Source organism: Petaurus breviceps, unplaced genomic scaffold (genome assembly GCF_028583685.1).
Source record: "Petaurus breviceps papuanus isolate PSGF00001 unplaced genomic scaffold, PetGlider_PUasm1.0 90775, whole genome shotgun sequence".
Lineage (NCBI taxonomy): Eukaryota > Metazoa > Chordata > Mammalia > Diprotodontia > Petauridae > Petaurus > Petaurus breviceps.
Genome location: NW_027187342.1, coordinates 12872697 through 12887981, shown reverse-complemented (window position 1 = coordinate 12887981; position 15285 = coordinate 12872697). Strand labels below are relative to the sequence as shown.

The window sequence follows — 15285 nt, the reverse complement described above, 5'->3', positions numbered from 1 at the left end:
TTAGAGGTGACAAAATGCAGGCTGAGGGGAAGATTTAATGACTTGTCCAAGGCCCTACAGCCATGCCACACCTATCAAAGGTTCAAATGCAGGCTTTCCTGACTCCCAAGGGGATCAAGCCACTGTATCCACCACCTGATTAATTGACGAATTTTAAAATAACAAAACCTTGGAAAAGCAGTAGATTATTCAAGATATAAAGGAGACACATACAAGGGTATCTTGCTAGAGAGTTAAAAAAAGTCACATCATCAGGAATACTGATAACTAGACAAAGACATTTATGAGACGGAGTAAGTGCCAATACAGGGCTTCCTATGCTGGCAGTCAAGAAATAGATGAGGTCCAGGTAAGAAATTATTTTCAATTGAAGTTTTCTACTCTTATGCATCAAATATTACAAATTCATCTTCTGGCTGGAGGAAAGATGGGTTTTTGAAAGGAAACTATGCAGTTATTTCTGTGCACATTAGTTACCTTGGATAATACAGGGAGGTAAAGTTGTCTCCTGGGAGGAACATCAAAATGTTGACTTCCAGAGAGCATTGGAGAGGCAGATGTTGAAAATGGACTTTCTCTGTATAGTTCAGCAGCCAAATGGTTCCAATACTCAAGACAAATCTTAAAGATTTCAGTTTCTTCTACTTCAGATACCAACAACATATAGTGAAGAGCCTATACAAAAGCAAGGGAGGCTAGGTGTTAGAAAAAAATGGTCCTATGTCCAATTAACTTTTTTACACAAATTCTGCCAGAAACTTGGTACTTTGATGAAAGATCCCTATCTAAAACTTTACTGTGGAAGTGCAGAATGTGTTTGGAGCAGAAATAACTTCTACACTATATCTGAAGTTTTGTCAAGATAAAGATGAATGAGAAATAACTTATGCTCTTATCCATGTTAGAATTTAATATCATCATATGTGCTTTCATTTTAAAACAAACAAAAAAAATTCCTACCTCCATCAATGTTTCCCTGAGATTTAATCGCTTTTCTACAAGTTGACCATGTTCTTTAAGAAATGTACAGAGAAACAAACTGAGATTCTGGATGAAATTTTGTTCATCATCTTTTCCATTGGAGTAAGCAAGTCGAATATTGGTATTTAAAGGTAACATCTGAAATTAAAGATAGTATTAAATTATATATTTAGCAATAAAAATAATAGCACTTCTTTCACCTATTCTTAACTGATAAATTCCAGAAACTTGTTTTCTAACATTCAGATTATATTCAAAGACTTCCATGGTTCCCTGCTATTATTAGCTACTTTGTAGGCATTACAAAAAATTTGGCTAGAATTCCAAGTCAACCTCTACACCCTGTCTATTGAACTTCACCCTGTTCCTCATAAATAATTTTTATGTCACTTACCAACACTGTCAATCATTATTAAGTACCTTAAGTAAAAGGTCAACATTTGAGAGATCTATTGAATATAAACTGAGGAACTGGAGTATTTCTACATTTTTTTTTAACACCCAGAATTCAAAATCTTTGATTGGGTTAACAAAGTATGGATGTAACAGAACTCATCTGATAGCATACCTATCCTTTAAAAAAAATTTATAGTATTGTTAGTTTTCAACAATCACTTTTAAATTTTCTCCCCTTCCTTCCCCCAAGACAGCTTGCAATGTGATATGGGCTCTATACATGCATTCCTATTAAACATATTTTCATATAAGTCATGCTGCATAGAAGAACTATAATAAATGGGAAAAACCATGAGACAGGAAAAAAAATACCCAAACCAAAATAAAACAAAATAAAAAAGAAAATAGCATGCTTCATTCTGCATTCTGACTCCATAGTTCTTTCTCTGAATGTGACTGGCATTTTCCATTATGTGTTCTTTGGAATTGTTTTAGGTTCTCACATTGCTGAAAAGTGGTAAGTCTATCAAAATCAGTCCTCAAGCACTGTGAATGTTTCCTGGTACTGCTCACTTCACTCAGTATCAGTTCATCTAAGTCTTTCCAGGGTTTTCTGAAGTCTTCCTGTTCTTCATTTGTTATAGTACAATAGTATTCCATTACATTCATATGCAACTTGTTCAGCCATTCTTTAATTGATGGGCATCCCCTCAATTTCCAGTTCTTGGTCACCACAAAAAGCTGCTATAAATATTTTTGTACATGTGGGTCATTTCCCCATTTTTGTGATCTCTTTGGGATACAGCCCTCGAAGCAGTATTGCTGGGTCAAAGGGTATGCACATTTTTATAGACCTTTAGTATATGTAGTTATAGTTGCACACTGCTCTTTCAGAGTCACACCTATTCTTTTAATGAAATTTTTAAAGATCATTAAGTACTTATTGTCAGCAAACTGATTTCCCCATGACAATCACAGAATTCTAATGAACATTTTCATTGATTTACCTTTAATGACATAATCTGATCAAAACTAAATGATTCTAAACAATCACCTTACCTGTTTTAGCTGCATCATTGTCAGTGTAAATAGTGTTACAAATTGTTCCTCATATTGGCTTACACTCACACCAGCAATCTCAGTGAGGCACTTCAGAGAAACATTTCGAAACATTGGAACATTTAGAAACTAATGGAGGAAAAAGGGGAAACATTAATAATGGACCCATAAAAAGTGTTTAAGTAAATTTTACAAAGTGGGGGCATGAATAAGTGATAGGGAAATACACAAAAAATGAATTACCACATATTACTATCATTCCCCCAGTAAATGACATTTTTGGTGCTTGAATTCTTAAATTACTACTATATACTCAGATGAAGACTCACCTCATCTCTTAAGTGTTAGATAATATTAACACTATCCAAACCATCTCTTACTAACATTTATTTGGCACTTACTCTCCAGGGTTGTTATGAGGATCAAATGAGATAACGGCAAAACTATAGCACAATGCCTGGCACATAGTAAGGACTATGTTAATGTTAATGACATTATCATCAGCAGCATTATTAGATATCAATACAATTAAACATGGATCCTACTATAAAAACTACCATCCAGAAACAGAGAAGTAAAGCAGCCTGAACAACCACCTTTTACACCTTTCTGGATTAAAGGTATTAATTTGACTGAAGTTGTACATTCCCCACTGCTGAAAAAACAATGGAAAGTGGAACAACCAAGACACCATGAAGCAACTGAAAAGCACACAGAGATGGATTACAGACCTTATACATACACAACATTACTTTCTTATCTAGTATCAAAACATACAATTGGCAAATTACCAATTGTAGTTGTTAATGGAATGATTAAGAGGGAAAAAAATATTAAGTATACCTTATATATTAATGTGCTGATTAACTTGGTTTCGAATATATATCCCAGTGGAATCCAGTTTAGAAATCTTAGCAATGTTTCCAAAGTGGCATGTACAAGCGTAGCACTTTGGGAATTTTCCTGCAACAAAAATATACCTACAGTAATTGTCTCCTAAAACAAGTAGTCTTCATTTTAAAAATATCGAAAATAAAATTACTCACCATCACAAACTGACACAGCTGAAATATCTGTGAGAATTCATTGCACATGCTATAAAAAAGTGATCAAAATGTTGAGTGAATCTTTAATTATAACATCTTATTAATATATGAAAAACAAGCAGCAATTTCTTTTTACCTTTTATTCTTTTCTAAATATAAAAACAAGAATGTAGAAGATAAGTTTAACATTCTACTTCATGAAACATCCTATGACCATGGCACCCTGTCTTGTAGGTTACTTTGGTCTTAATTCTAAATATATCAAGTTAGTTTGTGTATCTTTGCTTTCCTTCCAACTGTCACTCACCTCCAGTGTTGAAAGTAGTAAAGCAATACTGGCCATTAATTTAACTTCTGAAAGTGCTACATAACAACACTTGTGGATAATTAAACACCAAATAAATGTGTATCTTTCAGACAGCTGGCTTAATTTTGCCATCTAACTCTACCCTAGAAACTTCAGTCAAGCCAATACCTTTAATCCAGAGAAAGGGTACTAAAATCTTCCCTTGTGTCCAAATAACAAGGAAAAAAAGGAATGCCAACATATATATATATATATATATATATATATATATATATATATATATATATTCCCCCTAATATGACTTTATACTCGAGTGTAAAACAGTATAGACATCCATATTGGAAAAAAAAAAGTTATTTCCCACAAACATGTTTCTATTAGCAAAGGAGATTTTTTTTTCCCCTTCTCTCATTTTTCCTTAAGTTTGAAAGGGTTCCCTTTCATGGAAGAGAAATTATAACTTCCAGGTATAATAATCTAAGTATAATAAATATGCCTAAAAAGCTACCTGGAATTTTTTCCCCCTATTTAGAACTAGTAAGAATTGGGGAAACACAAAAAAATACACTGTAAAAAATACTAATGTGGGGGCGGCCAGGTAGCACAGCGAGTAAGAGCACCGGCTCCAGTGTCAGGATGACCTTGAGATCAAATCCCAGGCTTGGACACTCAGCACCACACGCAGAAATAACTGGCCATGTAACCTTGAGCAAGTTACTTAACCCGGATTGCTTTAAAAAAAAAATACTAATATGGAGAAAAATTATTAAACTTCTCAATTCACTTTAGACTGATTCCAGGGTACACTTTGCTTTCTCACCCCTACATCTGAATAATTCTCAAGTTCCCTTCATTCAAAACATCAAGGCTCAAAAGTTCCTATTTCTCCAAGTATAATACCATCTTGGAAGAGTAATAATTTTTAGACAATTCTATTATGAAATTATAGAATACTCACCTGTCTTTCAAATGCTTTGCTTTCACTTGAGTGATCTGTCCACTGGAGAAATCAAATACTTCCTCACTCAACAGTTTAAGGATCACCATATTATTCTGGCAGAGACTTTCACTGGACCTACTTGCTCCTACAATGTCACTGATGAAAGTTGGCCAGTGTTTGGGCCATTCCTGTTTTAAGATCTAAGTGTACAAAATGCAAAATTATTTTGCATTATTTATAGTTAAATTTCCTTCTTTCAATTAAAAGAGTAAACACCTTCAGGCTAGGTTCCCTTTTAACAGCATGCAACTAGATAGCCTCAAAAACAAGAGGCAAATCCTGGGGTTAGTTGGTCTGAGAGGCTGCCTTGACCCCAGCCACCAGAATAGTAAGGGGAGTTGGGCATCTGAGCCCAGAAAACCTCTGCTGACCAGGAATGCCAGACCGACAGCTGTGCTGTGGACAATGGCGGGGACAAGAAGGAATCAGCACAGAAGCAGTGGGGCAAGAAAGACCCTTGGTTGTGGGCACTTACAAAAGGCTGGAGTTTAGGCTTTGGTTTCAGGTCAAAGAGAAGAACTGAAGATCTGAGGCAAGATTTCCCACACCCCAGGGCTAGAGGTGACTACAAATAATTAGGCTATTAAAAAAATGCACAGGCAAAGGAGAAAGAAACCTATTATGGGAAGAGATGACCAGGGTTCATCTTCAGAGGAGGATACTGAAGTAAAGAAAACCCCAAAGAATAATGTAAAATGGTCACCTGTCCAAAAAGAATTCATAGAAAATCTTAAAAAAAAAGACCTCAAAAATCAAATGATAGAGATGGAGGAAAAACTAAAGAAAATCAAGATGGGTATGAAAAGAAAGTTAACCAATTAGAAAAGGAGATCCAGAATTTTAAGGAAGAAAATGACACCTTTAAAATTAGAATTGGGCAGAGTGAAGCTAGTGAAATTATAGGAGACGAAGAAATAACTAAGCAAAATATGAATAACAAAAAAATAGAAAAGAAAGTTAAGCATCTTATAAGAAAAAACAAATTTGGAGAATACATCAAGAAGAGAAAACTTAAAAATAACTGGACTAACTTTATCATCAAAAAAAGAATCTTGATACAACAATACAAGAAATAAACAAATTGTCCTAAAGTATTAGAACAAGGGGGAAAGTAGAAATAGAAAAAATCTATCAATCACCACAAAAGAGATCCTATGAAGAAAACTCATAGGAATATCATAGTCAAATTCCAAAACCCCCAGCTGAAGGAAAAAATATTGAAAACATCAAGATTAAAGCAATTTAAATATGATGGTTCCACAATTAGAATTACACAAGACCTAGCAGCAGAAATATTAAAGGACCACAGGTCTTGGAACACAACATATCAAAGAACAAAAGAACTGGGGCTCCAGCCAAAAATACCCCTTCAAAATTAAGTATTATTCTGGGGGAAAAAAAAGGACATTTGATAAAACTCTCAGACTTCTAAGACTTTGTTAAAAAAAAATTCTGAACTTAATAGAAGATTCAACATATAAGAACCAAGAAATATAAGGTACATAACAAAGACAGAGTATAAGGGACCCATATGTAATATGTAAAATGGACTTCTAAGATTCTTATCAATAATTGGGTAATTTATAAGAAAGACTGGGGTAAACCTGAGAATGATATGAATTTAAAAAGTAAAATTATTTAGGGACAGCTTAAAAGAGTAATTATTTGAGGTGCAAAAGGGAGAATTGATACAGAGGAATCAGATGGGGGAAGAGGGCTGGTAGTTCTGGTAACCTACTTTCACCAAGAATAGGTTTAACAGGGAACAATACTATGATAGTCTTCTAAATTCAGAAAAAATAAAATGGTAGGGGCATAGGGAGGAAATCTTTAGAGGGAAGGGTGAGAGAATAGGTAAATAGGGATATAGAGGGGTGTTTAGATTTATGAGAATGGGAGGGATCCTTGGAGGGGGGTAGGCAAAGTCATAGAAGGGCAAGGTAGTGGATGGAAGTAGAGGAGGAAGAAAGGATAGGAAACAAGAAATATAAGCATACATAAATTACAAAGATCAGGAGTATAACAGGTTTGGGAAAGTATATGCACATGTATATATCTACAGCTACAGAGAAACATAACTAAAATTTATTGTGAGGGGGGGAAGCTGGGGGAAAAAAGAAAAAAGTGCACAGCAGAAAACAAAAGAAAATTCACAAAGAAGTAAAGAAAAGTTGAACAATTCTCAATATAACAAGCATTATTTATGATAGGCTTTCTTGAAATGAAAACACATCATTACACACTTTGAATCCTCTCATGTTCTGTTATGCACATGACATGCTTTAAAAATTTTTTTTTAACTTTGTATTTAAGTTTATGATATGTCTTTTTTAAAAAAATTCTCCTTTTGTGTTCTGGTATTTGAGTCTAAAATAAAATTTTGGAAAAAAACCATACACACAGACACACAAAAAGGAGCAAGCCTTAGGCTGGTACTGACCATTAGCTACCTGAGAACATCAAACAAATCTAAGATGTCTGTGTCAGTACCATCCATTTATCTTCTCTAAGAGAAGAGGCTTGATAACAGCCTCCATTCACATTATACTTCTTATTAAGGAGATCAGAAGTCATGACTATCTTTCATTGAACAAACATTCAGAAGATATTAGGGATAAAAAGTCAAAGCTCTTAAAGATTTATACTTCTCCAAGGTTGTGAACTCCATATACTGGTATCTAGCCTTTCCAGAAATGACTAAAATCTGATGCCAAAGCTCCAAAATATTTTCTAAGGACTACTAAGATCTCTAATTATTACTGTATTTTCATTCCTAGTAAAGGGAGCTAAAAAAAATGTTAAGACAGTATGCTAATACAATTACAGTTACATCTTTTTCTGGATCCACTTATTTATATGTAAGTACTGATTTAGCCAACTTCTAAAGTCATAAGACATCTTTCTATATAACAACACCCAAGTAGGAAGCTTACCTGAACAAGAATCATATTCAATTTTCCAATATATACTTTTTCTTTCTAGGGAAAGAAGTAGGGGAAAAAGGGTGAGGTTAGCTCATAAAAAGGGTTTAAATAGGTTCTGATCAAAGTTAATCTACACATTGTTGATATATTAAGGAGACAAAAAAAAAAAAAGGCCAGGAAAACCAAAAGATAAGAAAATATTCTTATACACAGGCCTGGTTTAAACAGAAACATAGACCTAGACCTGGGTAGGACCACATCGTCCATCTAATGCAATTCTTCACCTAATTATACAGTTGAGGTGAAATGACCTGGAAAAAGGATTGTAAGCATCAAAGATCGTATTTGAACCCAGATCCTCTGACTCAAGAGCTAGTACTTATTTGACTGAACCAGCCTTTTGTCATGTTGAAGAGAAAGCTTACCTCTACACATGCTGGGTCAGATGAAGTCTTTATTATAAGGCCAACAACATATTTTTTGATTCCTGCAAAAACAAAGTTGTATTTTAATAATGACAGAATCTTTTTGAAGATGCCCTTTTCATGTGTTAATAACTCTATGACAAAATGGCACATTATATTTAAACAATATATTACATGGACAACATATGTAATACATTCCTAAGGAATTATAAAAACCAAGATGACCCAAAATATTCCCTGTAATTATAAAAGGATAGCTCATTTTTTTGTTTGTATAGTTGTAAATACAAATTAAACAAAAATGAATATGTTCTAATTACCCTGAATAGATTTACCCATATTAATACCTAGCTAACAGTGCTGTGAGATTTATAGAATTCAAATCAGAACAAATCTAAGTATTATGATCTTTTTTCAGATGAGAAAACTGGGGTTAAATGACTTACTTGGTTGCTCAACTAGAAAGGAGGATTAGAATTTAGTTCTCTCTTAACTGATTGGCTCAGTGATCTTTCCATACAGCAGCCCAAAAATTACACCAAGTTGTCCCTTCTAAAAGATGTAGTTCAGTCTAATTTTCACAACGTTTTCACTGAAATTGTTATTTTCCACGAGTAATTAACAGTATCCTCTAGAAAATCCACCTCTGATGCTTGAAAATGTCATGGAAATGACCTTGGTCCTTGCAGACTATTCCAGTGAAACATAATCTTTGTAAAGTTTCTACCATAATGGAAGAGTTTTGAGGGTGCTGGCAACATATTGTGTTTACTTTCCAAGAACCCTACCTAAATTAGGAGACATGAATGACCATGCAATGAATTTATTGGCTACAGTAATTCACAAAAAGAGAAAAAAACCTCTCTTGTCGATTAAAGCTCTTTCCCACTTTTGCCGCAATGATGGCAAGGTAGTAGAAAAGGGGAAGAAAATATAAATTTTAGTTTTTAGATTACTTTTATGTAATGACAGCTGTTAGTAGTTGAAAAAGCATCCATGTTCAGTGATCAGTAAGTAAACATTAAGTAAAAGAACTGAATTAAACCAATCTTAATAGTTTTGTGATAACTGAAATGAAGACCAAATGAAGTTGCACTTAACTCAATAATTACATAGAACTTCTCCTAGGTGAGGCAAATGAAGGTACTACTTTTTATAAGAGACCCAAAGAGTTAGAATAAGGAACACCTCATGGGATACATATTTGGCTATTTTGTAATGCAGTGTTCATGATAAGCACTTGCACAATCAACTGTCATAAAAATAAGTGTAGCTGATGTATTAACAATTGTTACTTAGGTTAAGGAAGCAAAATCCTACAAAGATATGGGTTAAGAGCCTCCAAATTAAATCAACATTTACTTTTGATTCAGTGATTGATACACTGGAGTAAATAGCAGGAAAAAAAGTTGGAAAACTTGGTTCCTGGGTACAAAACGGATCCAAAGGAGTATCATATAGAAGCCTCCCCATTCAAATAATATACTCAGAATAATTAGCTGAACAAAAAAAGCATCAATTAACATCACAACATACACAAACATATGCACATTCACATTGACTGGGGAAACAAATTATTAACATGTTAGATCAAAAACAAAACTTATGATAAAGTATTATTACCTCAAACAAGCAAGCAAGAAAATAATAAATTTCTACCATTCTATATTGCTCCTCACGCCAGGTATACAAATTTTGGAGAATAATCTAAACACACATATAAAAATTCTTAGGCATAAAAGGTAAATAGTTAAATTTTTCAAAAATTACTTTCTAGAGAAGACCATATCTTTATGGTCACAACTGACTGAAGGGCACAAAGCATAAGATTCACGATAGGACAAAATGCAAACTTAAAAGTTCTCCCAACAAGAGCTCCTCACTGTATATCCAAATGATACCTTCAAAAGAATTAAGAGAATTAACTTGGTTGTCTGTCATTCATATAAAATGAAGCATAAAAAGGATGTTTACCAAAATGTTTTCAGAGCCAGTGTATATCCCAAGACAGGAGTTTAACCTACAGAATTTTCTTTTCAATACCACTGGTTTTCTCTGTAAATCCCACTTGTTTTATGTGCTTAAAGTCATTATTCTGAGGTTTTTGAGAAATAAAAATAAAGAATCCTTACTACAGAGGAAGGTTCATCAAAATAATGTTCTTTCCCCAACTTAAAAGTACACACTAGATAAACCAATTAGATTTTGAAAATGCCTGTTCTCCTCATATGAGATGTGGAATAGACTTGTTCCATTAGTAGGTATATTAAAAAGATGCTGAAGTTGGACTATGAGCACAGAAACAAATAGGATGAAAATGAGTTGACTTGTCTTTGGAAATTTTTTGGAATTTTGGAAATTTCCACAGTACTTTTGATAACATTCAGTTCCTTTTGAAAAAGGGCTATCATTTTAACAATCTTCACATAATTTCAATGTGTGAAGCTGAAGTTCATCCAAAGAAGGGCAATGATGACAAGACAGGTTTGAATATGCTTTATCATACTATCAATCAAAAATTAAGGCAAAGAAATGAAAAAAAATGGACAAGTCACACAGGGGAGACTGCAAAAGGATTCCAAATCTTCAGCCTGGAGAGAATATCCATCCACAATGATGGTATCAACATTTACCTGTGTTTATTACTAACTTTCTTTAGGATTTCATTCTACATAGAATAATACACAATAGAATATAACTTACTGAAAACCTACAAACTACTTTGTGAAACCATCTGGTCTAAAGATTACCAATTGAAAATTAAAATAGTCTAAATTTAGACGTCATTTTCCACTGTCAGGAAATCTGTAAATAAAACTGATTTCTTTATTATGTTGCATAACTGTATTTTTCACCACAATCATGGACTTTTCCTCACAATAAATTCAGCAATGTTTTACTAAAACACTCCCACGAAGGAGCAACAGGCCATTCACTTTAACAACAGTACTCACAATTCCGAAATGGATTTAAAACTAAACAACATAATACAACACAATGAACAAATTCCAGGAATTTTTATAGTTATTCCATTGGGAGAATGAATATATATGAACGGCTTCAATTAAAAACAAACAAAAACACCAAACATAAAGACTCTATTATTTATAATTTTACAGCTTTTTTAAAAGGGGTGACCATCATATCTTAAACAGCATTTAAACAAAATATAATCATCTTATTTTAAAAAATTAGAACATTACTATATTAATAATGCCAATTGACTTATACATACTATCCAATATACTAAATGAAATATGGTTTGAGTGGTCCACTTCTGCTTTAATACTTAAAATCTAGAATCCTGGGCTCAGATACTCAGCACCACACCCAGAAATAACTGGCCATGTAACCTTGAGCAAGTTACTTAACCCCAATTGCTTAAAAAAAAAACAAAAAAAAACAAACCCAAAACTTAAAATCTAAATTACTGCCTTTTTTCCCATGAACTATTCAATACTTACTTTATCAACTGGATTTTATTAGCAAATTAGATTATGCTGATGTGGGGCCAAGATGGTAGAGTAAGGGCAGGGACTCACCTGAGCTCTCCCCCACATTCCTCCAATCCCTATAATGACTCTAAACAAATCTTAGAGAGGTAGAACCCATAAAAAGATGGAGTGAAATAATTTTCCAGCCCAAAACAACTTAGAAGGTCAGCATAAAGAGTCTACTGTACCAGGGTGAGAGAGGAGTGTAGTATAACACTGTCAAGGAGATCAGGCCCCAGCAAACCAGAAGCAGGCCCCAGAGAGTCTTAATTAGCGGCAGTAGTGGTGATTTCCAGACCTTTCAGCCACATAGTAAGGGACAACTGGTCAGAGATTTACAGGGTTCCCTTCGCTGTTGCGTTGCCCATACTTGTTTTTGGATTACAGTCCTGGGTCTCAGTCCCAGTGTGGGGAGCACTAGCACAGTAGAGCTTGTGGCAAAAGGGTGGCAGGGATCCTGGTTATACTTCCAAGGTTGAAAAGAGTGCTTGTGATAGCTCACAAACCAGTGCACAGTACAGCCAAGTGGTAAACACACCTCTCCCTAGATCATACTATAGGAAGAGCCAAAACCTTACAGGTTCCCATAATTATCTCTGAAAACAGCTACACAAAAAACCTGAAGCTTAGGACAGTGACTCCTCCACTTGACAAGCAGTGCCCCATTGTGGCATTTAAGAGTCAAGAAATAGGTAGAGAAAAATTGGGAGGAGAAATGAGAGTGATGCAAGAAAACCATGAAAAGAGAATCAACACCTTGGTAAAGGAGGCACAAAAAAATACTGAAGAAAAGAACGCCTTAAAAAAAAAAGGCTATAAATGGAAAAAGATATATACAAAAATTAACTGAAAAGAAACTCTTTAAAAAGTAGAATTGGCCAGATGGAAAAGGAGGCACAAAATCTTACTGAAGAAAATAATTCCGTAAAAGTTAGAATTGGACAGGCGGAAGCTAGTGATTTTATAAAACATCAAGAAACAAACAAACAAAAAGAATGAAAAAATAGAAGAAAATGTGAAATCTCATTGGAACAATAATGGACCTGGAAAACAGATCCAGGAGAGAAATTTCAGAATTACTGGACTACCAGAAAGTCATTAATCAAAACAAGTGCCTAGACATCTTCCAAAAAATTAAGGTACAGTGCCCTGATATTCTAGAATCAGAGGGTAAAACAGAAATGGAAAAAACTCCCAGGAATATTATAGCCAAATCTAAGAGCTCCCTGGTCAAGGAGAGAATATTGCAAGCAGTGAAAAAGAATTGTGAAACCACAGTCAGAATTAACACAAGATTTAGCAACTTCTACATTGAAAGACTGGAGAGCTTGGAATAAGATATTCCAGAAGGGAAAGGAACTTGGATTACAACCAAGAATCACCTACACAGCCAAACTGAGAATATTACTTCAAGGGAAAGAGGACATTTTATGAAATAGAAGATTTTCAAGCATTCCTGATGAAAAGACCACAGCTGAAAGGAAAAACTGACTTTGAAATACAAGACATAAAAGCATAAAAATGGTTAAACAAGAGAAATCATAAGGGATTCGATAAGGTTAAACTGTTTAAATTCCTAAGTTGTAAAATTATATTTATAACCCCTAAAGTGTAACCTTGAACAAGTTACTTAACCCCAATTGCTTAAAAAAAAAAAAAAAGACAGGCCCTGAGGGGACCAGTTATCCAGGTTTTCACAACCTTGGTGTCATGTTTCTTTAATTCTTCATTTTTTCTCATCTCACATATTCAATCAATTGTCAAACCTCAGCAGTTTTACCTCCACATCCCTCACACTGTTGCCTTCTCTTTATGCACACAGCAAACCAGTAGCCCATGGCCTCACTGCCTTTCCCTTGGACTATTGCCACAGACTCCTAATTTGTTTCCTTGGATCAAGTTTCTCCCCATCCTAATCCATCTTTTATATGGCTGTCAAAGTCATTTTCCTAAAGTGCAAGTATTCCCTACTCAATAAATTCCAGCAGCTCCTGACTAACTCTGGGGCTAGATATTTTATCATCTCATCCTTTAAAATGTTAATAGCAGCTAGCATTCATAGGTTTGCAGTCAAGGTCAAGTGTCAAGGCTCAGATTTAGATAATCCTTTGTGTGAGGAACCGTTTGATAGGCTGTTAAGAGTATAGGGAGGATGGGGAGGCTAGGTGGCGCACTGACTAGAGCACTGGCCCTGGACTCAGGAGGACTTGAGTTTAAATTTGGCCTCAGACACTTAACACAAAAAACTAGCCATGTGACCTTGGGCAAGTCACTTAACCCCAACTGCCCCCAAAAAGAAAAAAAAAAGTATAGGGAGGAGAGCAATTTTTGAGGTTGGAAAGGTAGCTTGGGGACAGGTTTAATGTTATCCTAGAGGCAACACAGGAAGCATTGGAATGATTAAAGGAGTGACATGGAAACTCATAAAAGTGAATGTTGAAAATGAAAAATAAGTAATAATTTAAGAAAATCATTTTGGCAGCATCATGAAAGATTGATTGGAGTAGGGAGAGACTTGTAGCAAAGGGCCCCATTAAGCCATTATAATAGTCTAGGTAAGAAACAATGAAGGTCTCAACTGAAGTGGTGGCCATGTGAGGAGTGACAAAGGCACTGATGCAAAAAATGATAGGGAGATAGGAAATGGTAAGATTTGCCATCTTAATTTAGTATGTGGGGTAGAAAGTTAAGGTAAAGGGTAACAATAAGGCTGCAAACTTCAGTGACTATAAGGCTGGTGATATTTCCCCCTCAAAACAGGGAAGCTCTGGAAGGGGGATGCCTTTTAATGAATGGGACTGCATGAAAAGTATGATGATCCCTGTAGTCAGTGAGTTTACTTTCTAAGAGGCTGGACAATACATCTTATCAGTCAGTCAAAAAGGATTTGTCAAGTGCTCAAAAAATATCTGGTACTTTGCTAAGGGTTGGAGATAAAAAGAAAGGTAAACAAGGGGGAGACAACAAACAACTATATAAGGACATTTCAGAGGGAGAGCACTTGAAGTGGGGAGAGAGGGGGACCATGAAATTAAAGGCCTCTTTAACGGTCAAATTTGAAGCCAGTAGATAGATAAAAAATCCAGATTTTGAAAGGCTAGAGATTTTAATCTTGGAGGTAACAGAGACTTGCTGGAATTGAATAAGGGCTAATGTGTATCCCCACTTGGGCAGTTGAGGATGGATTGGAATGGGGAGAAACCTGAGGCAGGGAGAGCAACAGAAGGCTATTGCACTAGAGTCCACTACCTCCAATGAGGTAATGAGGACCCGCACCAGGTTGGAGACTTTGTGAATGGAAAGAGAAGAGATACTGCAAAGGCAGAAGTAACAATGCTTATAAACAGACTAGAAAGTGTGCTTGTAAGGATTTAAGGATGGTTGAGGTAGGGGATTAAATCAAATTCTGAGGGAGGAAGTAAGGGTCTAGGGAATTTAAAAAATGATGAGAAATAAGGAGAGTGATAATTCCTTACATCCTTCAAAACTATGGTTCTCGAAAAGCCCACTTCTACAGGAAGCTTTTCCTGATGCCTATAACTTTTAGTACGTTCCCTCCTAAATTCTCCTTATTTGGTTTTTATTTAAATGTTTATGTTGTCTCTTCACAACTGAACATAAAGTCCTTTAGAATGTCCTTAACATAACGGAAC

The 15285-nt window shown here is 34.9% G+C and overlaps 1 protein-coding gene across 5 annotated transcripts in view; it reads right to left on the bottom strand.

Annotated features, from left to right (window-relative positions):
- Positions 1-15285, bottom strand: part of XPO1 (exportin 1) — a 54800-nt gene that overhangs the window by 18361 nt on the left and 21154 nt on the right. For all 5 annotated transcript variants that reach the window (XM_069069026.1, XM_069069025.1, XM_069069024.1 and 2 more), the window contains 8 exons: positions 8139-8200; positions 7723-7767; positions 4748-4929; positions 3483-3531; positions 3280-3399; positions 2437-2565; positions 961-1119; positions 478-675 (listed from right to left, as the gene is read on the bottom strand). In XM_069069026.1, the coding sequence (XP_068925127.1) occupies positions 478-675; positions 961-1119; positions 2437-2565; positions 3280-3399; positions 3483-3531; positions 4748-4929; positions 7723-7767; positions 8139-8200 (944 nt within the window). The remainder of the gene's footprint in view (positions 1-477; positions 676-960; positions 1120-2436; positions 2566-3279; positions 3400-3482; positions 3532-4747; positions 4930-7722; positions 7768-8138; positions 8201-15285) is intronic.